General features: G+C 39.1%; 1 protein-coding gene across 8 annotated transcripts; it reads right to left on the reverse strand.

Moving 5' to 3' along the window:
- Window positions 1-658: 658 nt before the first annotated feature.
- ano5a (anoctamin 5a) lies at window positions 659-21,476 on the reverse strand. Of its 8 annotated transcripts, XM_079251025.1 has the most exons (23): window positions 21,230-21,476; window positions 17,643-17,710; window positions 17,227-17,364; window positions 16,892-16,933; window positions 13,454-13,561; window positions 10,725-10,793; window positions 10,258-10,542; window positions 10,001-10,120; window positions 9,772-9,887; window positions 9,533-9,667; window positions 9,338-9,443; window positions 9,143-9,203; window positions 8,406-8,557; window positions 8,058-8,138; window positions 7,629-7,703; window positions 6,849-7,077; window positions 6,572-6,750; window positions 6,358-6,455; window positions 5,567-5,697; window positions 5,021-5,226; window positions 4,729-4,928; window positions 4,134-4,239; window positions 659-2,482 (listed from the first exon to the last, which is right to left on the reverse strand). In XM_079251025.1, exons 1-23 carry the CDS (start codon window positions 21,297-21,299, stop codon window positions 2,252-2,254), a joined length of 3,006 nt encoding a protein of 1,001 aa, XP_079107151.1. In that variant the 5' UTR covers window positions 21,300-21,476; the 3' UTR covers window positions 659-2,251. The 8 variants fall into 8 exon arrangements, with proteins under 8 accessions (XP_079107151.1, XP_079107152.1, XP_079107154.1 ...); XM_079251026.1 differs by lacking the exon at window positions 16,892-16,933; XM_079251028.1 differs by lacking the exon at window positions 8,058-8,138.
- Between the last annotated feature and the right edge of the window lie 1,269 nt (window positions 21,477-22,745).

A 22,745-nucleotide genomic window follows, 5' to 3' on the forward strand; every position in this document is an offset into this window, starting at 1 on the left:
GGGCGGGACGAGTGCACGACGCTCAGGTATATTTTGTGATGAAGATGCTGCTGAGGTAGAAGTAGTTGTAGAACCTCCAGGGCAGCTTTTACTATGGCCCATCCAGATGGTATTGAATGAAAGCATGGCAACCAGCCAGGAAGGGGTTTGCCAAGGACAGGTTGAGAAGGAGCAGGCAGTTCTGACGCGCATTGCTATTTATGAGGGTCATCTATTCAGTCAAGACCCAAGTTTCATGTACTTGTAAACGTTAAGGGGCTTAGGTAACATGGAAAAAAGAGAAAGATGTACATATTAATCACAGCTTGCTATATTAGAGAACCATGTCCATATTAGAGAATCCATGTTTCCATGACAGAATCATACTTAAAAATCACACTGAATCCATAAAAACTACCTAAACCAGAGTGTTGCCTGTTTCTTTGTCACAGTGGCTTCTGCACTGTCGCCAAGGCAAATAAGCCTGCCAGCATACTTGGGTGTAAAACACACCCACCAGTGTAAAAAAAAAAAAAAAAAAAAGCAGCAGCACAGAATTACTTATCAGTAGTCTCTTTGGCCATCTGTTCTGTGAACAAGTCTAATTTCATCAGGAAACAGATGAAGTTCTACGGCACTCAGGTTTACACCAAACATGTAAAACAACAGCACAGGTTAAACTGGTACTTTATTTAAGAGATTTAACTTTGTAACATATTACAGTATAAGAAGATTTTATAGAGAACAAAACAAAATAAAACAGCAAAAAATTCAATTTGAGCATACAGTAAACTAATTCACTTTCATTTTGAATAAAGCATTAGAAAATTAAAATCCAAGTCATAAAGCATAACAAAAGAGCGTACACAAGAATAGAAAAAAAGGTAAAAGAACTAATAATGAAAACAAAGATTTAAATGTATTAAGGCCTCCATGGGCATGAGTTCAGCTGAGCACAGGGCATAGATAAGGCAAACTGGAACATGGTCACATCTAAACACCTCAAACAGATTTAAATGCCTGAGTCTGTAGCACTCAGTCAGCTCCTGTACATATAAGTTAAATCTTTCGATAACATATCTATTACATATTTCAATCAAATACATATTTAAATGTCCTTCATATTCCATTCAAAAGATCTCTTTGACATTGAAACATGAAATCTTCATCGAAGCATCAAATCGAGAAGAGTTCTTATTCCACTGGACAGCTTCAAAACAATGATCTTGAATGTATAGTGTCATATAAACTACTAGTTTGATGTCTTGACGCCTTGGTAGTCGTGCTTTAAGTGCTTTGTGCAAAAATAAAAAAAAGAATCTATATCTTTCCTTCTACACGCACACAGCTGAGGAAACCAAAAGCACAACAGCTGCAGTAGGTGATGGCTGATGTGCTTAGTGTGACGGAGCAAACATATGTGGAGCAGGTAATCATCAGCTGCAACGTGCTGGCTGACATGTAACATACACCACCTGCTGCTTCTGCGGCTAAACAACTGGCCACTGCAGGACAAAATCTGTCCTTGCTCACAGTAATAACAGCACAGATTTTTTTTTAACTACTTCACATGTCAGACTGAACACTGGAGAAACTGGAAGGGGATTATGAAATCAGATTAAAAAATTTTTTAAAAATTCTCCAGGTTTTAAAACAGCCTCTAAAATTAGGATGCAATTTGGTAATTTATTATATATGCAGTGATAATGCAGAGAAACAACCAGGTGTTCACATTTTTTATAAACTGTTAAAGCAAAAATGAAAGGTGAACATATATTTTGATAAGATATTAGAACTTTTCACTGTGTGTCCTTAAAGTACAAACGTTCTGCCCTCGCAGATCCAAAGATAAGTTGGTGATTTATTAAGGCATCCAGTCTTTGGTTACTTATAGTGGCACTTAAAATAAATAGTATTATATTAAAACAAAGGTAAGCTGTCAGCTTTAGACACAGTGTGAAAGATATTCTCTCTCATTACAGCATATTCTGATTTCCTTCATTTTCATAACTATAAACACAAGACTTCCATATTTATAAAGAAGACTCAAATTTCAAGTGTATCAACCTGTCAGCATGCATGCAGACTTAGTTTTTCATGCTTCTCTGTGCTTCTCCACTGTCAGCAGGTAAATAGAGGAAGGATGGCTGTGAAGTGAGTGAACTCTTAATTAAAACAAAAGGAAAACCGCAAAATGATGATCGGTGTTAGAATGCACAAGCAGGGAGATGTACATCGCCGTGTCTGGCTCACTGACCAGCAGCTCGTTGGGCTAGAGACACTCTGACAGCACCTCATGTTTGGGTAGCGATGGATAGATCATCGGCGTGCAGGTACACTCATTATTGCTATGTTGGCTGAGTTGGATCTTCAGTTTCTCCACTTCATAGTTGTGGAGATATTCCTGAACCAGGTAGCGTTCCCTTTTGACCCGAGCCATCACATCAGAAGGAACATCCGGAATCAACCAAGCCACAAAGTACTTGACCATAAAAACAACATGCTGTGGAGGAAGAAGATGCAAGTGATTTAACCCTTTCGTGCATGGTGGACTTACAGCGGACACCTATTTACAAGCTTTTTTCTTGCGTATTCATGAATGAGGATGGTATTTTTGTAAATAAACCAGTTCAGTGGATGTTAGTGAGTCATCCAAAAGGTTTCCACTCCCTGGAGAATTAATAAACATATGCTATAATCTAACATTATGTAATTACGCACGTTTGCCTTTGTGAAAAATAGGAAAAGGAAATGATTGTTTGTTTGTTTTTTTTATGGAAGATTTGCATAATATGATTATATATTATTTCAGAAATATTTTATTGAGTACTTTAAAATTAATCATAAATCACGATAGATTTTAAATATTACTAATAAACAAAAATAGTATCACCGCATACGACTGTAGAGGTAAAATACTGTATTAAAAAAAATACTTAACTGTTTTTTATTAATTCATGCATGAAAGGGTTAAGGTAGAAGATAATTCACAGCAAGTATGAGTGCTGATGAAGTTTCTATTAAGTTAAAGATGAAAGAATACAAAGAATGAATGGCGAAGAGGAAAGGATATTTCATACAAACATAACTACAAAAACCTAAAGAAGAATATATTTAGGAATTTCTGTCAATAAGAAACTCTAAAATGAAAGTTTGGAGCGACTTCACCACTCAAAACAAACACAGTTGGTGGTTTTTTGTTTTTTTTATCATTTGATAGGTATTGTTTAGCTGAATATGTGTTAGAGAGCAGTTTTATTCTGTGACTACTGCAAATATCCCGTTAGATGACGCAGGCTGTAGCTTTTAGGTGGTTAGAAATAAAAACACATGTTAAGAAACACGTTAGATTAGATGGGAGTAAAGTTGCTCATCTCTCTTGTATATAGAGCAAGAATTGGCGAACAGCTGCAAAAGTTGAAGCTCTTCAACAGCGAAAAGGTGTTTTGTGTGCTTTCTCTAATCTGCTCTGTATCCCAGACAACAAACACATCCTCACCAGTTCAGCAGGGAGCCTTTCAAACCGTCATCTCATGGTATAATGTGGTAACACGTATTGGCTCTCTTTCGGGACATACAGCCTGTTTCATTTAGTGATGTTACTTGATGCATTTTTGACACTTCGGGGGTTAACTATTACACAAGGCAAGAATGTACACCAATCAGCAATAACATTATAAACACCTCCATAATACTGAGTAGATCCTCATCTAGCCAGTCCTGGCTTTAACAAAGAACATCTGAGGCCATGCAGGTCAGATCCTTTGGCCACAGTGGACTGTTGTGTCTGTGGATTGGTCTTGTTTCCCACAGATGCCATTAGATTCAACAGGATTAATGTCTAAGGAGTTTAAAGGCTATGTGAACAACAATTTGTTGTCTTTGTTGTGTATTTTTAGCCTTAACCAATGTTTGCAAGGCACAATGGTGTCTTGCTGGTGGAGGCAAATACCATGAGGAAGAGCGGCCAGGTTGGGATGTGGGTCAAAGTAACAACTAGAAAAAGGTTTTCTCAGCAAACCCCTTGACCCCGTAACAAGATGAAGGGTGTTATTCACTTCACCTGTCTGAGATCATAAAGTTAACGGCTGATCAGTGTAAGATTCGGTTTAAATCTCTGTAAGTGTTGGTGATGGATCGAGGCCTGGATTTACCTCCATTATTATGATGAAAGCCAACTTGGCAGCCAGAATATGCCAGAACTGCATATTGTGGGAGTACTGCTTCTCGTGTCCAGGAGGGTAGCGGTAGTCACGATACCTATGAAAGACCAGTGTATAAATAAGATGTTTAGACATAATGCAGGGATGAGATTGTCATTCTGAAGTCCACTTGTGCAGAGGAGAATGAAATCATATAGGACATTGCACAATTAGGTCTGTAAAGCAATATTTCAAACATGACAGCGTTGCTATGCTTTTTTTTAAGCAAAAAATGAACTTGTATTTTTCCACAACAGTTATAAGTGAAAATATTTTCTAACCAAATCAAATCTAATCAAATCAAAGTTTATTTGTATAGCACCTTTCATACAAGAACCATCTCAAAGTCCTTTACAAATATTAAAACAAGGAAAACAAATAGACACACAATCATTCACACACACATACTGACACCCCCTAAATCCCATGTTGCTTGAAAAAGCTTCTAAAGTAATTTTCTGTCTCTTTAACTGATTATAATAACAATGGTAAAAGAAAAATATAAAAGAGAAAACATCTGGCTTGCAATCCACACTTGCAATCTTACCTGCAGGTGGTGATGGAGCTGTTAAACCAACTAGGATTCTCCCCCTCTTCTGGTCTGTTGGCCAGTGGGATCTCAGAGATGTTAAACACAGACAAGCTGTTGTCTATGTAGCCTTTCATATTGATCTCACCCTGTGGCTGGTAGGCATACATATACACAAGCCGGGGGATCATATCAGATGTGAATGCCACAATGAAAGCCTACAAGAGAGGGAAGAAATCAGGCGTGGCTGGGTTAGGAAAATCTACATTTTGTATCTGGCAAAGACTCCTCGGCCAAGTTCAGCACTCACATTTGTGACAACGGAGAGTACGGCCACCCCATTGAGGATTTCCTCCCACGCTCCTATGCTGTGAGCCTTGGCTGCCACAGGACGCCTGAACTGAGTGGTGAGCTTCCAGGCGTCCACTCTGACCTCAATGATGTTGTTGACGAGTGCCAACAGGGGTGCCAAAGGGAAGGAGGCCACAAACAGTGTGATGAAACCAAACTGGATCACTGGGACACAGAGAGAAGAAATGTTGGAGAGGATGAAATGGAAAGAGCGCCACCTGCAGGACTCATCTATTTATTCATCTGTTAAGGACAAATTTATAGTTTGATAAAACCAGAAAGACTTCATAGCATTTAACTTTTTCTGCGATTTCTCCACTGAAATGCAGTGATTCCAGAGCTTAGTACCAGGTTTTGCTGTGATCATGGTCTTGGTCTGGGTCTGAATCAGATCAAATTGTACTTGATCTTGATAAGGATTAAAACTCCAGATTAAGATGGCCCTTTAAACTTCAGCTTTCATCTGTCTCTCTGTAAATGAGCTGATAATTTGCTGGTGTCTTACCCATTTCCAGGTACTCATAGAAGAGGCCCAGCTGACCAAAGCTCTGCAGGTCGTTATCCTGTTCCCAACGGCTGTATAGACTCTCTGGGTGGCTTCGTGCCTTCCTGCTGCCCCACCAGTTCATCATCCACCTGCATGGCACAGGGGGGCGACAGAGAGCTTTCAGGATGGGATTCTCCTGTTTTCCTTCTCATTTCTCAGTTTAATTACAGTCTAAATGACATTGCATTTATTTTTGTAATCATTACTAAAGCGATTATAAAGAAATCTATCATAGGCCTTTACTCAACTTGCCTTTTGACTTGCACCAATGGTGTATGTTGCTTTTTATATTTCTGTTAGTAAGACAGCTTCTTATTCAGTTGTCTCTGTCTTAACAGCGGATCATGTATGTTAATACATTAAACCTTTTTCCCAATGCATGTGACAGCAACGGTTTATATCTTTATTTACGGAAACAGCACATAAAATCTAAATTTCCTTTGACCAGGAAAATGTCATTTATGCAAGCTGAATGTAGGTAGCTACCCTCGTTCCAGGCTGGCAAATATTTGCTAACAGTAACAAACTAAAGTGATAAATTGTCTAAACAGTGTGCTGTTTTATTTTTTTATTTGTTTTTTTAACAATCTTTTCAATTAGGGAAAGTAAATAGTTAAACACTTTTCTACACAAGCGCCTCCGTAATGTTCTTCAGAGAAACAATGACAAACAAGCTACGTTAAAAATATGCATTTCTTTTAGTTAAAGAGTGTTAAACTGCTTCTGAAACATGATGAATGTGTACTCACGGGACCAAAGCTTCCTGAATGTTGCCCCACACCTGTTTGCCAGTCATCACAATCACCAGCTGTGTGGTCAGCTCAATCAGACAGCCACCCGGGTCACACTGAACACACATAGGACGAGATGGACAACGGACAGTAGAGTAATGGACGCTAATTCAGGTCATTCACGACTTCATGTCATCACTGTGAAACATTTACACGATAATGAATGAGGTACCTCTTCATTCCTCAGCTTGCTCCACTTGCCAAACATATAGGCATAATCTCCAGGATAGCCAACAAACTTCCCCTTAAAGAAAGCCACGTAGAAGCATGAGGAGTAGTAGTTAACAAACTGGAAGAGGAACATCTTCACAGTCAGTTTATTCTCGTACTCCAGGTGGGTCTTTGGAATTTCTGTAAAAGGTTTTAATACGTTGATTTTGAATAATATTTACAATAATTACATTTAAGACACTTTCATAATGAATATGTTATCATACTCCTGCCCTCACCCAGGTCGGTGATCCAAACAGCCACTCTCTCATACATGAGGTTGAGGATCATAATGATAATAAAGTTGATGCAAGAGGCAGTGACAGAGGTGGCCAACTGAGGGGTGATGTAGGGTCCAACCACCTCCAGGTTGTTGGTGGGACTGTTCTTCATGATGCTAGCAAACGCTGCATACACAGCCAGACGGTAGGCTATAACCCCAATGATGCAGGCAATGATCAATGAAATCTTCAGGGCAGAGAAAACAGAGACGACATGAACGGACAACAACATGGAACACAAGACGCCAAAAACATCTTTACAAAAAGCAAAGTGATTGCTTATTAACCCATGCAGATGTTAGTGGTGCTATGCTTGAAAGTGTGCGCACATGCCCCCGATCGAAATCTACCATTCTCTCCCTTTTTACTTCATCATATGTTGCAGTTTCTAAACACCAATAAACAACAGAATGACATTTTGGGCCAGTAAGGATAAAACTAAAAGTGTAGTGTTTGAAATTTAGAGAATCTCAAAATCTTGCCTTATATACAATATTTAGACACTAAGCACTACCCTTGATGTAGCATCAAGTGTTACAACATGGTATCAGCTGTCTAAATTCTTTAAGACATCTCCATACATTTAGTTTTACAGATACCAGCCCTGTTAGAAGAATATTAGTGATGATGGTGAATGGCATGATGAAAAAGACATTTGAGACGGGAAGGAAAGAAAAAATGGATGCTTTTCAAACTGATCATATTTACCAGAAAAAAAGAAAAAAAAACTATGCTCACCCACAACAGGACGGTGGCTCCAGACAGGCATGTGCGTGCACACTTGCTTGTTATGGGTAAGTAAGGCTCCATTTCCTAAATCAGAGGAAAGGTTGCGAGCAAAGCATGGACAGTAAGTCACCCTTTTGTTAAATCCTGAAAAGAGAGCTCTGAAAGGCCAAGTTCCTTAAATTACTTCTAGCCTCACATGTGAGGCCAAACTTCTTTGCCCAATCCAAACTCTTTGACTGGGTTTGTGTTTTCTTTATCTACTGGTCTCCTGGTGAACCAATGCTTTGTTAAAAACACCCTTACAAGGTAGCAAGACAAACACTGAAGGACACTTATGCCTCTGAGTCTTTCCAGAACCATCTGTTACCAACACAAAGTACACCACAACAAAACCTCTTCTTCACCAAACTAGCATTCCACGCTTACGGCCACCCTTACCCAGAGGATCACCGCAGCCCAGCACAGAAAGAGTTTCCCCACGAGATCTGTAGCCGTTCTTTCAAGTACCAACTCTGTTTCCTAAAGATGGGTAGGATGTGGTCATGGAATATTGCAACAGTCTGCTTCTGCTCATTTTACCAGACGCTATAGGAGTAATACTGATTTTAACATCAAGTTCATTAGTTTTCATTCAAACCAACTTTTTAGTTCTAATACCTGCGTACAAATAATTAACTGTTCCAGCACATAAAATGGTTAAGTTGTTATATTCAGTCTTGTCACAGCTAAACAGCTCAGAAGCTGCACTTTACGCTTAATATTAGTATTTCATTAGCTCAGACACACCTGAGTGATGCGGTTCATCTTGCGGTTGGTGCACTTGGTCTCATACTCTGGTCGAAGCTGCAGTTGCTGTTGTTCCTCCTCAAAATCGACCAGATCCCACTCGTACTCGAGACGGGCCTGCCGCCTCTTCCAGAACTCCAGAAACAGCGTCACTGCAGAGACACAAGATCCACCACACCACATGTTTCACTGTAGGACAGCTTTGGTCTTCAAGGGTCATAATCCTCCACGTTTTCCAAGCATCCCTGCTCCAGCACACCAGACTCAAATTAATCAGTCATTATGCAGAACTTCAAAGGCTGCTGGATCCATTCAATGGGAGTCAGGTGTGTTGCAACAGGGATACACAGAAAACGGCCAGGAGGACCGCGGCCATCGAGGACTGACACTGGACAGTTGTGGGACAATCATCCAGTTTTTTCACGTACCGTCACAAAAAAAAAAAAAAATTGTATCAAATATATTGTCTTGATTAGAAAACCTTATTTTCATGCGATTTTTCATTTTTCTTGTGGTGGTGAAGCTTCAGTTTCAGCCTTCAAGCCACAGTATGCAGGTGAAAAAAAACAAAGAGAATTGATAAAATTCTGCTATTATTTGTTAATCAATATCTCCATTTACTTTTGTTTGCTTGAAGCACTCATGCAAGTGGTAAATATAATTTAAACCATTAAGCCCACTAGATGGTGCACTGGGTTTAAAGACACATCATGCTGGAAGCAGACATTTTCACTTACCCCAAATTCCCATGAAAATTGCAAAAAACACCGTTCCGACATTGTCAAATAGATGCGATTGCTGAAACAAGAAATTCCCGTTTATGATATTAAGAGCTCATGGGAAACTAATTTTTATCCAATGTGTACTAGTCATCCTTTAAATGTTGTGTATTGTGGGTAGAATATGAGTCATGATGACCAAAAATCACTCACCCACGAGGAGTTGCACGTTGAGTTGAGTTTCCAGAAACTGCATTTCTTATCACAAAGAGGACACATGACAATGTTGCCCCCAATTTCCTCACTGCATATTTCTTTACTGTGGGGGACATAAAACATGATGAACAAATGATACAATGCTATCTGAAAGACCAAAAAAAAGGGGATTTTATCCTTTGTAGAGCTCACCTCCACTCATTGTCATCGTAGGTGAGGAACCCATAAATGAAGCAAATCGTTCCTACTACTGCAGCGAACAACAGCATCTCAGTGTAGAAGCCAAGCCAAGCAAAGTAAATGCCCATTTTCTCTCCATAATACTTCCTGAAGAAGAAAAATAAAGCAATATTTTTCTTTTGCTTCCTGCTGCTACTTTAATGAATAAGTGAATAAGTAGCAGATTAGAGGCCTTGGCTCTGATATCCTACCTAATGAGGTCGAGGGGTTGCTCCTTGAAGAAACAGAGGAATCTGGCCCAGTATTTGTAGAGATTGTATCTTTCACTTTCACAGTTAGCGTCTCTTGATCTTGTCCAGTACCTCGACTGCAGGCACACAGAAGACACATTTCAATTTGTTGGATGAATTCATCCCTACATCTCTAACAGCACCACTTTTCATGGCAAGAAAATGACCACATGTTGATATAGAAGCTCACGTCATGCAAAGGAAATGCAGCAGTGTAGCTCCCATTGTTCAGTAACCTCTTGATTCCCTTCTTCTCTTTGTCTCCACATTCATCCCTGATGTACAAGCAGCGTGACAGGATATAGTAGACCTGATGAGATAAAGAAAGAAATTAGGCTTTTATGTTAGCATTTTTTAATCAGTAAATCTGTAGTTTGTTCAGTCTTAAATGTTCAAATAATTTTGGGATTTGAATGTCCCAAACAAGTCAAACGGGACTCTGCTTACTATCCTGTTGCGAGTCGAGGGAGGGAAGAATGTGTCCTTGTTGTCAATAAGAAAGAAGTCGGACTTGCTCTTGTTGAAAGGAGCAGTGAAGTAGTCTGGTTCAGGGTGCATGACGTGCTCCGGCAGGCGAAAAGGTGTGGACAGCCAGTTCATTGGCATCTCCCTGTTGTCTGGGATGTCATTGACCTTGAATGGAACCTTGATCTTCAGGACATCTGCATAGGTGGTCAATACTTCCCATGGAGCGTGGATCTTCACAAAATATGTCTTTCCATCCTCTGACTCCTGATGACAAGGACAGTCAGCATGCAGCTAGCTTAGAAGTAGGCAAATGTAAATGTTCTCTTGTAATAGATACTTGTGGTTTTTTGAGTGCATGCCATTCAGATTATAGAATTTAGGATGACATGAGAGGCATCAGAATTTCAATTTAAAATAATTGATAATGATCAAATCTGTGATCTTACCAATTTATCTTCTGTTTCCAGCTCCAGACCAACCTTCACTAAGTTGGCCTCAAACACCCTCCTCCTCTCCTTCAACAGAAGCAAAACACTGAGTTATCAGCAATATAGACACAATATGTGCAAATGTAAATTAATATGATCAGATTAAAAAACAATAGCTGAGAAAATGTTAATATTTCAAGCCTATTTGGAAATTTCAGAAAACTAACATTTTTATTATTAAGTGAACAAAGTTAAATGAAATCAATTAGGCAAAGCCAGCAAATGTAATGGGACAGAAAATTGTTAAAGATCTGAGGTCAGACTTAATGCAGAGGATATATAGGTATGTCTCAGAAAATTAGAATATTATGAAAAAGTTCAATATTTTTCATCACTCACTTCAGAATGTGAAACCTATATATTATATAGATTCATTACACATAGAATGAAACATTTCAAACATTTATTCCTTGAAATGTGATGATTGTGGCTCATAGATAATGATAACCCAAAATGCAGTGTCTCAGAAAATTAGAATATTACATAAGATCGATGTTAAAAAAAAAAAAAAAAGGTTATTTTAAAAAGAAATCTCAAGCTTCTGAAAAGTATGTTCATTTCCATGTACTCAACACTTGGTTGGGTCTCCTTTTGCATGAATTACTGCATCAATGCGGCGTGGCAATGGAAGTGATCAGCATGTGGCACTGCTCAAGTGTAATGGAAGCCCAGGTTGATTTGATAGCAGCCTTCAGGTCATCTACATATTTGGGTCTGGTGACTCTCATCTTCCTCTTGTTAATACCTCATAGATTCTCTATGGGGTTCAGATCAGGTGAGTTTGTTGGCCAATCAAGCACAGTAACACCATGGTCACTGAAGCAGCTTTTGATACCTTTGGCAATGTAGGCAGGTGCAAAGTCCTGCTAGAAAAATAAATTTAAAAAATCTGCATCTACACAAAGCTTGTCAGCAGAAGGAAGCATGAAGTGCTCTAAAATTTCCTGGTAGATGCTGTGTTGACTGTGTACTTCAGAAAACACAGTGGAGGAACACCAGCAGATGACATGGCTCCCAAATCATCACTGACTGTGGAAACTTCACTCTGGACTTCCAGCAACATGGATTCTGTGCCTCTCTACTCTTCCTCCAGACTCTGGGACCTGGATTTCCAAATGAAATGCAAAACTTGCTTTCATCTGAGAAACAGTCCAGTTCTTTTTCCCCTCAGCCCAGGTGAGATGCTTCTGTCATTGTCTCTGGTACAGGAGTGGCTTGACACGAGGAATGTGACATTTGTAGCCCATGTCTAGGATTAGTCTGTGCGTAGTGGCACTTGATGCGCTGAGTCCAGCTTCAGTCCACTCCTTGTGAAGCTCCCCAAATTCTTGAATGGATGTTGCTCGACAATGCTCTCAAGCTTGCAGTTCTGCCTTTTGCTGGTGCACCTTTTCCTTCCACTCAACTTTCCATAAATATGCTAGGATCCAGCACTCTGTGAACAACCAGCTTCTTTAGAAATGACCTTTATGGCTTTCCCTCCTTGTGGAGGGTCAATGATCGTATTCTGGACACCTGTCAAGTCAGCAGTCTTCCCCATGATTGTGTAGCCATGTGACCCAGACTGAGAGACCATTTAAAGGTTTAGGATACCTTTGCAGGTGTTTTGAGTTAATTAATTGATTAGGGTATGACACCATGACTTTGTAAGATTTTCACAATATTCTAATTTTCTAAGACAATGCATTTTGGGTTATCATTATCTATAAGTCACAATTATCAAAATTTCAAGGGTTGAATATTTAAAATGTTTCATTCTATGTGTAATGAATCTATATAATATGTCGGTTTCACATTGTGAAATGAGTGACAAAAAATATTGAACTTTTTCATAATATTCTAATTTTCTGAGACATACCTGAAAAGTAGAACTGCTGCACTTTATGAACCATCACGGATAAACTATGTCAATAATCTAGGTATACTTTACAGTAAGGGTTGTTGCAGTAAAGCAATGGGCTGTAAAGACAAGTCAGAGAAGAAGGAGTATGATTAAAGTTATTATATGTTACTTTGGTTGAACCTTTTCAGAATCATGAATATGGAAAATGATTGTATCAGTAAAAAATAAAATAAAATCAAGCAAATAAAAAAATAAATCCTTCCTCTTAGAGCTGCATTTTAGAATAGTATTTTACTCAGGATCTGGATAATCTGCAGGAAACAACCTCTTATTTGCCCCTCCTCAAACTGTGGAAAAAGCGAGGCAGCTCCAGACGAGGCCAGAAGTTTTACTGTTGAGTCACAGACTGAGACTGCTGGTAAAGTGTGAGTCGGCTGTGTCCCTACAGCCCAAGAGTTGTAACACTCTGCCATGAAAACTGACAGCTCACTATGAAAACTCAACATCTTTCAGTGTAGATAAGGAATTGCACATATAAGGAAATATGGTACTACTCATTGATTGAGTGGATTTACTAAGAATAAATTGATCTACAATCTATCTATATGGTTAATGGCGTAGAATTTTTCTTCATAGAAAACAACTTGACAAGATTACTGATAAGCAATGAGCTGAGACGCCATGTTATCTAACTATCAGTGTTATTTAGGGAATGTTGCAGACACAGATCTCAGGAAATGCTACGTGGCTTCAAATAGGACTTTAGTAGTGCTGAAAAACATGGACATGGCTGCATTTGGTGAAGTAAGAAAATGTAAGTTACAAGCTAGAGACTACTTCTTACCTGTTTCCTCTCATCATCTTTATCATCAACATAAGACAAGACAAAATCAATCCTGCGGGCTCCATCACGAAAAAACACAGAGTCTTTACTGTGGTGCTGTTTGTCAATCTGTAACGAGATAACACAGAAATGCCGACACTTAAACACTCACAACAGGTATAGACAGCAACAGTGTCAACAAGTCTCGGGATGCAATCACCACAGCAGACCAGAGCAGTCAAATTATGCATCCAGAAGCTAATTTAAAGAATAAGCCTCCAAATCAGGACACACACATTGATAACCATGTTTTCACTCCAAATACAAATGGCATGCTAACACAGGGCATCTGTGATACTCTTTTACTGATGTTGTACATCAAAGTACAGAGAAATCTCTGACTCTGAACTTATCTGTAAACTCTGTAAAGATCTGGTTGTTATGAACCAACCAGATTCTTCAAGCCATCAGGGTCAAATTTACTTTCTGTTCCGAGTCACGACTAAACATGGAGAGAAAGTGCTCAGTTTTTATGCTCTTCACACGAGGAAAAACTCCCAGAAAACTGCAGGTCTGCTGAAACTCTCAGCAATTTTAAATGGTTAAAAACCTTCCTCTTATCTGTTAATTTCTCACACTTACTATTGATTCATACATTTTATATACTTTATTTTAGCTTTTTATGTTTTAATTTATTTTCTTTTTTTTAAATGTACTTTTCAAAGCTTCCTGCACCCAACTGTAAGGCTTTTATTGTTGTATGTAAAGCACTTTGACATTTTATGTCTTGTACATAAAATGTGCTATGCGAACAAACTTGCCCTGCCTAAACGGATGTTATGATTGTACTCTATGATTCTGTTTTCATTTTGAATTTAAAGTTGTTAAGGCACCAAAATTTATGATAAGAATACCAAGAATGATAAGCTAATGCTAGCACTGTAGAAGCTCCAAGGCTGAAAAAATGAGCTGCACAGGAATGTTTAAAGAGAGGACAAGGCAGAGCTGCTTGCAGTCGGTGCTGCTTCAGCTGTTCACAAGGGTAAAAATAGCTACATTCAGTCTACCTCCCCGAACCTAACTACAGCAGCAACCTACACACGAGTGGCATACAACACAGAGAATTCATCGAGTTAATAAATAAATAAATAAAACTGCCACATCTAGTACACTCATGAACTCAGCCAAGTGTTGTTTTTGTATCGTCATCCTGACAGAGTTTGCTCTGCCCACTGGCCCAATGCTGCAGTGGAATGGAGGAAAGGAAGTGCACTTTACCTCCATAGCCCACTTGCTTTACGGTTGTGATGCATCAGCAGAAAGGCCGGCTCCCTCACAGAGCAAAAATTGCCTTTCTCCAGGGAGTAAAATCCAACCGGAAAGCACTGCCTCACTCTCACTCCATTGATCTCCGTCCAGATGAGATCCAACCAGCCCACTGACCATCACAGACTCAGTCATCCAGTAAAGACAGAGCAAGATGAACAGGGGGTGGGGGTGGGGGGATGATAGCAGGAGAAAAGCAAAGTCCTAAAGATGACATCAGCACAGGGGTAACAGAGCTGCTGCCAGCTAGCTAATTTAATAAGGCCACAACCTGAGAGAATGGTGGGAGGGGCTGGGGTGCTCTGCTGTACAAACAATCCTCCAACAAGCTCACATTTCACATAATAACTTTAAATGCTAATCAAATATCTTTGGATTAGCAATCCATGTGCTCTTTGTTAGTTGATGCCCTGCTTTTATTATTCTAGTCTGTATCCATGTGCAGTGCTCTTGTCCTATTTTGTGAATTTACTTGCTTAACGTGGGCGATCTGTTTCATCAATGTCCTGCAGAAATGTCCTTTTGTTTTAGTTAACACGTGTAATATTAAAACGAGATAATTAAATATCAACATTTAATTTATTTATCATTCAAGAACAGTGAAAGATCGGGGCAATCTGTAGAGTACAGAAAACTGATATGTGTGGTGTATTATAAACAAATCAAACAACGTGAAGACACTGACAAGGGTAAAGCAGAAAATCTGTGGAAAAAGGGAATGTTGGGGGCAAACAGCTGTTTTTCACTTCTAAAGCTTCAGTAGGTCCATCTACGTTCCTGGTTCCTGCCTTTGTTTTTTAAACAGGCTAAAAGTAGTTAAACATGTACAGCATGTTCGCTGTCTCTACATTTCTACGGTTTTCTAATCCCAAATTGTGCATACTGTAAATTATAACCACTGGTCTGCATTACCTCCCAAACCAAATAGGACAAAATAAGACCATGTTCACCATAGCAGGATGGGTGCTTTATTTAACTGCAACGCTGCTGCAGAAACTCTCTAATTTGCCGTAATTATAGATCCACCATATGGAATCGGTGTATCTGCAGAGGCAAGCCCCTCTGGTTCCAGCCACAGATTTCTATACCTTTACTGAGTAACCCCTAACTACTGGGCGTTTTAACATGTGCATACCCTCTTTCTTAATTAAGGAGGATTAAACGTAAAACACAGTGTACCATAAGCAGCCTTTCAGTTTCAGGGAGGAGGTCATTTAAAATATCACTACTAACACTACATTTCTGTTTTTAGACCGAATGATTGGGAAACTGAAATTTGGGGTCATTTGAGTTGGAATAAATGCAGCTGCTAAGCCAACTTCATATCAAGCTTCAGGTTCTGTGCTTCAAAACTCAAATTATAAATATAATTTAATTCAATTCAGTTTTACTTGTATGGTGCCACTTTACAACAATGTCATCTCAGGGCACTTCACAGACACATCAGTTCAAGCCAGTGCATAATAAATAGCCCTGCTCAGGGAAACCAACAGACTGTATCGACAAAAAGACATTACTGAAAAGAAAGACACAAATGAAACAAACAATATCACTGTTATACCAAGAACATATAAACTTAAAGGAATTTTTATAAAAGCTCATGGTGAGCATGGTTAAAACTTTTTCATTCTGCTATAAACACAGGGTGGGGCTTTGGATACTATATATGTTGTATACTTATGCGTGCACACACAACACACTAATACAGATGGGAAAGTTCTAGTACGGAGTGCAATGTGTGTGAAACTGTGTAGGTGCAAATATGCACCCTCCAATTATACAGTAACACAACAAGACTGTTGCCTTCTCTTCACTGAAGCGAACAGTTATCACGGGTGAGAAAATCAGCAAGTTTTAATACATTTTCCATTATAATTAACTCTCATGACACATCAGTTCTTGTTTCCATAACTCTCTAAAGAAACAAACATGCTTTGCAAAAATAAAGCATCAACTCTCCACAAAGAAATGTGTACTGACGTCCCTCATGTCCGGGCTTTGGTTTAATATCTAGTACTGGAAGCGAAACTCAGCACTGAGCAGAAACTATGCAAGGAGGAGATAAAGTCTGGAGGTCAAGCAGGCATATGCAAAAAGCTGCATCAATCACAAGCCTGTTTTACCATGCCATACCCTGGAACGATACTTCAGGAATAGCGCCCGCTTTCTCGAAAGCTGTGGAGGAACCGAGCGTATAGTGAGAGAAAAGCCTAACAACATGACAAATTCAATAGCATAATGCTAAAATTGTAGCAGCAACCTCACAGAGGGCATTGAATAGATCAGTATATTAGGCATGCTGCACTTGCAACACGTCAAGGCTACACATCTTTTAAAAGTTACATCCACAAACACTTAATAACACACAAACACGAGTCAGGTCTTGGTGAGTTAGACGTTTGAGCACCAAGTTAACATGAGAGGACACAAAAACGCACACTGACACAGGAGCACGACTGGCATCTTACCCCAGTCGAATCACTGGTTTGCTCTAAGTTTTGACACTGATACTGCGGAGAGTCACTGTGGTCAGAGGGGGCCATGGAGGCTAAGCTGGTGCTGAGAGACTCACAGGTCTCTATGCACACACCAGGCATTAAAGAAGTCTTCATGTACAGTGTGAATGGAAAAAAAATAAAGCATGATGGGGGTTATGATTACCTCTGCCATAAGACAAGTCACAGTCATGGTAATAAACAGATAACAATTAGGTAATATAAACAGTTAACTATTAACTGTGACTCCTTAAGATACAAAACCTGTAATATTCTGCTTATGTGGGTGGGAAAATGGAAAGGAAATGATAAGGAAGGAATTCTAAATACAGCTTTTTCTTTGTGTACAATAACTTCCTGCAACCAGAAGGTGATGGATGAGTTTTTACCGTGGATGGCCCCTGCTGGAGGGATCCTGTGCTTGAAGAGGCATGTTGGTGATAGCCGTTTATTTCGTCTGCAAGATACAGAGCACAAACAGAATTATCAGACCATAAAACAAAATAGGAAAAACAGCGAGTCACAATAATGCACAATCTCAAACAGGCAGTGAAGTTTCAGGCATATGAGCTGGTGCATGAAGTAAACAGGGTAGCACTGACGGACGGCCAATGTTGTGGTCTATATTTGTACAGAGTTTTGTGGTAGAGGTCCCCCAGGGCACACAGGGTGACTTAACAAGATCACTCTGAAAGAATATACACAGTCATGTTGCTGCAATTCAACTATAACAGGAGTGACTGAAGGAAAGAAGAATGAGAAGTCTGGTCAACAACTTCAATGTGTTTGAAAATAAGCAGCCTGTGTGATGAAGAGTGACATTAACTACAACAAAGTTCCTCTGTTACGCTCTGCTCATCGCATGTCAGATGAAATGAGAACTTTCCAGAGCTCATTCTGTGAAAAGATTTGCATAAACAAATGGACAGAAGGATAAACAAGACAACCATCAGGTGCTGTTGTAAGAAAAAAAGATAGGCAGTATAAAAAAAACAGAAACAGCATAAAACAATGCACCAAGCTTCATGTCTTTGATTTGACATGAAATTGCAGCGGTTCTAATTGATGGTCTCTGAGATTATATTTAGACTGGACAGAAAGCAGTAAATGCACACACACACACACCCACACCCAAAGCTTTCTAAGCTTTGCTCCACATCATTATGCACCTTAAAGTTTTGAAACTGCAATAAGCAACATTTACTGCAGCACAACCTGTGACACAAGCTCCATTTTGATGTGCAGAATCTCTGTAATCTGTTTAGCCTTTGTAAACCTAAAGTGCCCCAATTTATGAACATTTTTGAGTCTGTCTGAATTGTCTGTTCTGTTTCCTTTAACAAAGTGGGGCTTTGCAGTGACAAGGTTCTCATACTGCACTATGGTTTGGTAGGAGTTAACAGCTACAGCTGCATCGTCTCATTGGTGCTGCCTTTAGAGAAACCTTAAAATTTTTTCTTTAAAACTTCAGGTATTCTCCACCAGAACAGCATCTATTTATATTTCAACATCTTAACAAATCTCACAAATGCTCCCCCCAGTATGTCAGTGTTATTTCTACCTTTACAGGACATTCAGGAGGAGGCGCTGTTTGAGGAGCATGCAAACGTGCAATAAGAACGTCTTCACATCTGTTGTGTCCGCAGCTGTTGATGTGTACATAAAACTAAGGTCTTGTCCACAAACAGCGAGCCCTTAAATAATCGTTGGTTTTACGATGTAACTTTTTTTATGAGTTTTCCTTAGATTTAAAAAACTATAATGCTAAATATGTACCATTTTTCAGAACAGCTTTTTTGTTTTATTAGCTTATAAAACAGACATGATCCTGGCTTTGATTTGAATGCATTTCATTCACAGCACAGGAGAATGAAACAAACAGCTGAGAATTTTGTTTCGCAGTTGGACGCTCAATTGGATGCAGCATGAACTTCCCAGTTCCGCCAAGAGTCTTTTCCTACTAAGTAGCCTCCACAGTTGAGGCTTTGTTCCAGAGTAAGCAGCTGATCACAGTGGAAATGCCACAAAAATGTGTCTGCCTCTTCTTTTTCAATCCTCAGAAACCAAAAGCTCTGAGAAAAGCAATCTTTGAGTGATTTTTTTTTTTATAAATACAAACTGATTAAGTTAGCTTACAACTCAACATGTAGAAAAAAATGTTCTTAAACTGTTTACATTATAGAGGTGAAATTTTTTCAGCACCCATTCTTTTAAGCCATCTACTCCAGAGGCCTCACTTCCTACATCTTGCTGGTGAATAAACTGGGAGGGTTTGTGTGATTTCCTGAGTTATGAGCACAGTGTTCAAGTCTGATGCTGGCACAAGTTTCACATGTATACAGAAGATACCCCAACACCCAGTTCCATTTTACATAAAGCTAAGAGCTAGTGTAATGTCACACAATAATCCATTTTTGTCTGAATCCTTCTGATCTAACAACATCTTCAAACAGAATGGCAATCGGTACTATGCTGGAAAACAAAGATCAACAGAGGTACAAATGTTCTCTGAGACGTCCCGACTTGTTAGGTTAGCTATAAGTATAACAAAGTGATCATATAAGTATATTTTTATGTCATGTTTGGGGTTAGAATTTGCTGAAAAAGCAGACATTGCAGCAAGGTGTACTGATATAAATGGATCATTTCGAGTCTAGGACAGGTCAAATCTCTAAACGGTGACATGTGTTTGAATTAATGTTGTGTGGTTGGAAGATTGTATAGGTCTATGGGGATTTTTATGACTGTAAAGATGAAGGGACATTCACAGAGCAATAGAGAAGGAGGAAATCTGGATAAAAGACCCTGGACGTAATAGATGGATATTTTCAGCAATAACAAGTGTGTGCTTACAATACTCATGCCTTTGTAATTATATTTAACTTGTAAAATTAATTTTCTCTAAATGATGTACGCATCTGCCTATCATGTTCCTGCTCGGGTGACACAGATGGAGAGATTTCTCAGCTCTTTTCTCTGTCTCATTCCATAGATGTAATATGGTTAAAAAGAGAGACTGGACATGCAACAACGGCACCACAAGCATGTGCATTGTGGTCAACGAAGAATTGCAATAAGCTGTGAGAACTTAAGTATTACTGAAATGTTATGTTGTGTGACGCGTGGCTAACCAACTTCCATTGTTATCTCAACACACAATAAACACGCAACACCAAGATAACAGGTTCACAATCCGGCAAAAATCCCTCAGATTTTCAACTTCACCTGACCGCATTGCTGTGAAGTTCTCAGCGCTGCAGATGAAACACTACACTTACCATCGATTCGTGCTGATTAGGGTGGCCAGAGAGTATCCATAGTTATTCATCTTTCATTCAGCACAAAGTAGTTTGCAGCCATAAATGGCTAAATCACACAGGCCACTGTGTAAGTGTTTGTTTGGGATCCACAGTCAGCCAGGAACAGAGAGGGATTTGGGGTTGTGCTGTGGATAGAGTGACTCCCTGTAGGTGACAGACTGTTTCCAGTGGGCAGGCCAGCTGCTAAGGCCTGGCTGCCTGTAAATCACTGCTGCTCAAATGGAAAGAAAGGCAAACTATGAAGTGTTACGGGTGTTTAAGAGGGAGATCAAATGAGGCTACTTTAAAATGTTAGTTGAAATGATTTTTTATCATGGCCTGAACACACATTATAATCACACAGCTTGTCACAAGCAAAGTAAACAAAATTAACAGTGATTATAAAGTGATGTTTACATTTAGTTATCAGCAGGAAATTCATTTAAGGCGCTTTAATCTTTCATTTCAAGCATATATTAATACCATCAATGAGATAATATCACTTAAAATGTTATAGTTTATGTTGTAGACTATTTTTAAACTCTCTTTAAGGACTACAGATTGGGAAATCTCATGTTTGCAGCCATTACTAAGGGTCTAACATATGAGGAACTAAGACAGTCCAACATGTCAGTACTCGTAAAGACTGGGTGCTGGTTCTGTTTTCTGCTACTCACCGTTCAAAGAGTCAGTCGGGCTCATCTCAATCAAACTGTCCCCTCCTGGTTTCCCCGTTATTCGGTGCATGTTGAATATTTCCGCGTGGCCAAACAGCCCCCGTTGGCCTTCGTTTAGTAAAATATCCCGTGTCAGGTGAATATTGTCTCGTCAGGCCACGGTTAAACTCCAAACCACCCTGCTCCACTCTCGTCGTGCCTCCCTGCTCGCCTCGCCTGCACCGCCTCGCCGGGGTGCCAGCCCTCCTTCACCGACTGACCGCACATTGCTGCTCCATCTCTCGGCCCAAAGGGAGGTCTACGAGGGGAGGGTTCACACGCCACAGGCCAATAGTTTCAGACCTTTGGGCGGAGAGACACGGTATTTACATGGCCACATGTAAATATGTATAACTCAGGAAGCCGAGTCAAGTAGACTAATGTTGAGCTAATAGTCAAGGTATTTATTGAGAAACTAAAAGGTACAGGAGAAGTTGGAGATGCACGTTTCCCCTTTGTGTTCATTAAATCTGTCGGTTACATTTGTATTACAATATGTTAAACACAAAGTTTAAAAAAAAAAAAAAGAAAAAAAGTTTACATGTAAGTTAAGAAAAAGTGGTTTAGAAATATGTTTAGTGCTTTTGTCAATTCTGTAAGAACAAAGAACTTATTGTCAGAAAAAAGGGGAAAAGTTTTGGTTCAGCTCTGCAAAATGGCTGGAAAAAACCCTCTATCCTGTAACATCCTGAAAATGCCTAAAACTAAGAGAAAAAAAAAGTTAGTTAATTATATATATAATATATATATATATATTTTTTTTAAAAAGTTACAACAAAAATACAGATTGATTTAAAAATTAAGTAAAAACTAATTTTACAAGTTCTGAAAGCTATGCAATCATCTCCACCATGATTGCCATTAAAACATGTAATGGATGAATACCTTTAAAAACATTATTCCTGTTTTTTAATAGCATCCCAGAGACTTCGAAGATATTTTCAACTGGATAAATTGTGTCCCAACTTCTTTTAATAATGCTCTTCTTTTATGAGAGAGTTTTGTTCATTCAACGTCTGCAGCAAAATGTTGCACATCTTGAATAATAATTTTGTGGAATGGGATTCGTTTTGAAGCCATCTGTTGCGATAGCAGCGAACTATCACTCCACTGGAGCTTGCTGTGTAAACACATTGCACAAGCTGTTGTACAGCAAACCCTCTACACAAAACAGTGATTAAAAAACAGAGGAGTTGGTTCAGACAGAGGCTTCTTCACCGTTAGTCCAACAATAACAGTATAGAGAAGGTAATTGCTATCCACAGGAATTACATTTATTTCAATGAACTATTATTTGTCAGTTTATAATGCAGTAGTAAGATATCCCATTTAGGGATTAATACAGTATCATACTTTTCAGTAATTTTAGAATAAAAAAAAGACTGAGGTGTGAGGTTATGCTTTAGGACTGAAGTTATTGTTTTGTAAGGGAAAAATTTTCATACTAGGAAAAATTTTGTGCTTTATTGGGAACAGA

The sequence above is a fragment of the Telmatherina bonti genome (assembly GCF_933228915.1).
Source record: "Telmatherina bonti genome assembly, chromosome: 2".
In the NCBI taxonomy this organism is placed as follows: domain Eukaryota; kingdom Metazoa; phylum Chordata; class Actinopteri; order Atheriniformes; family Telmatherinidae; genus Telmatherina; species Telmatherina bonti.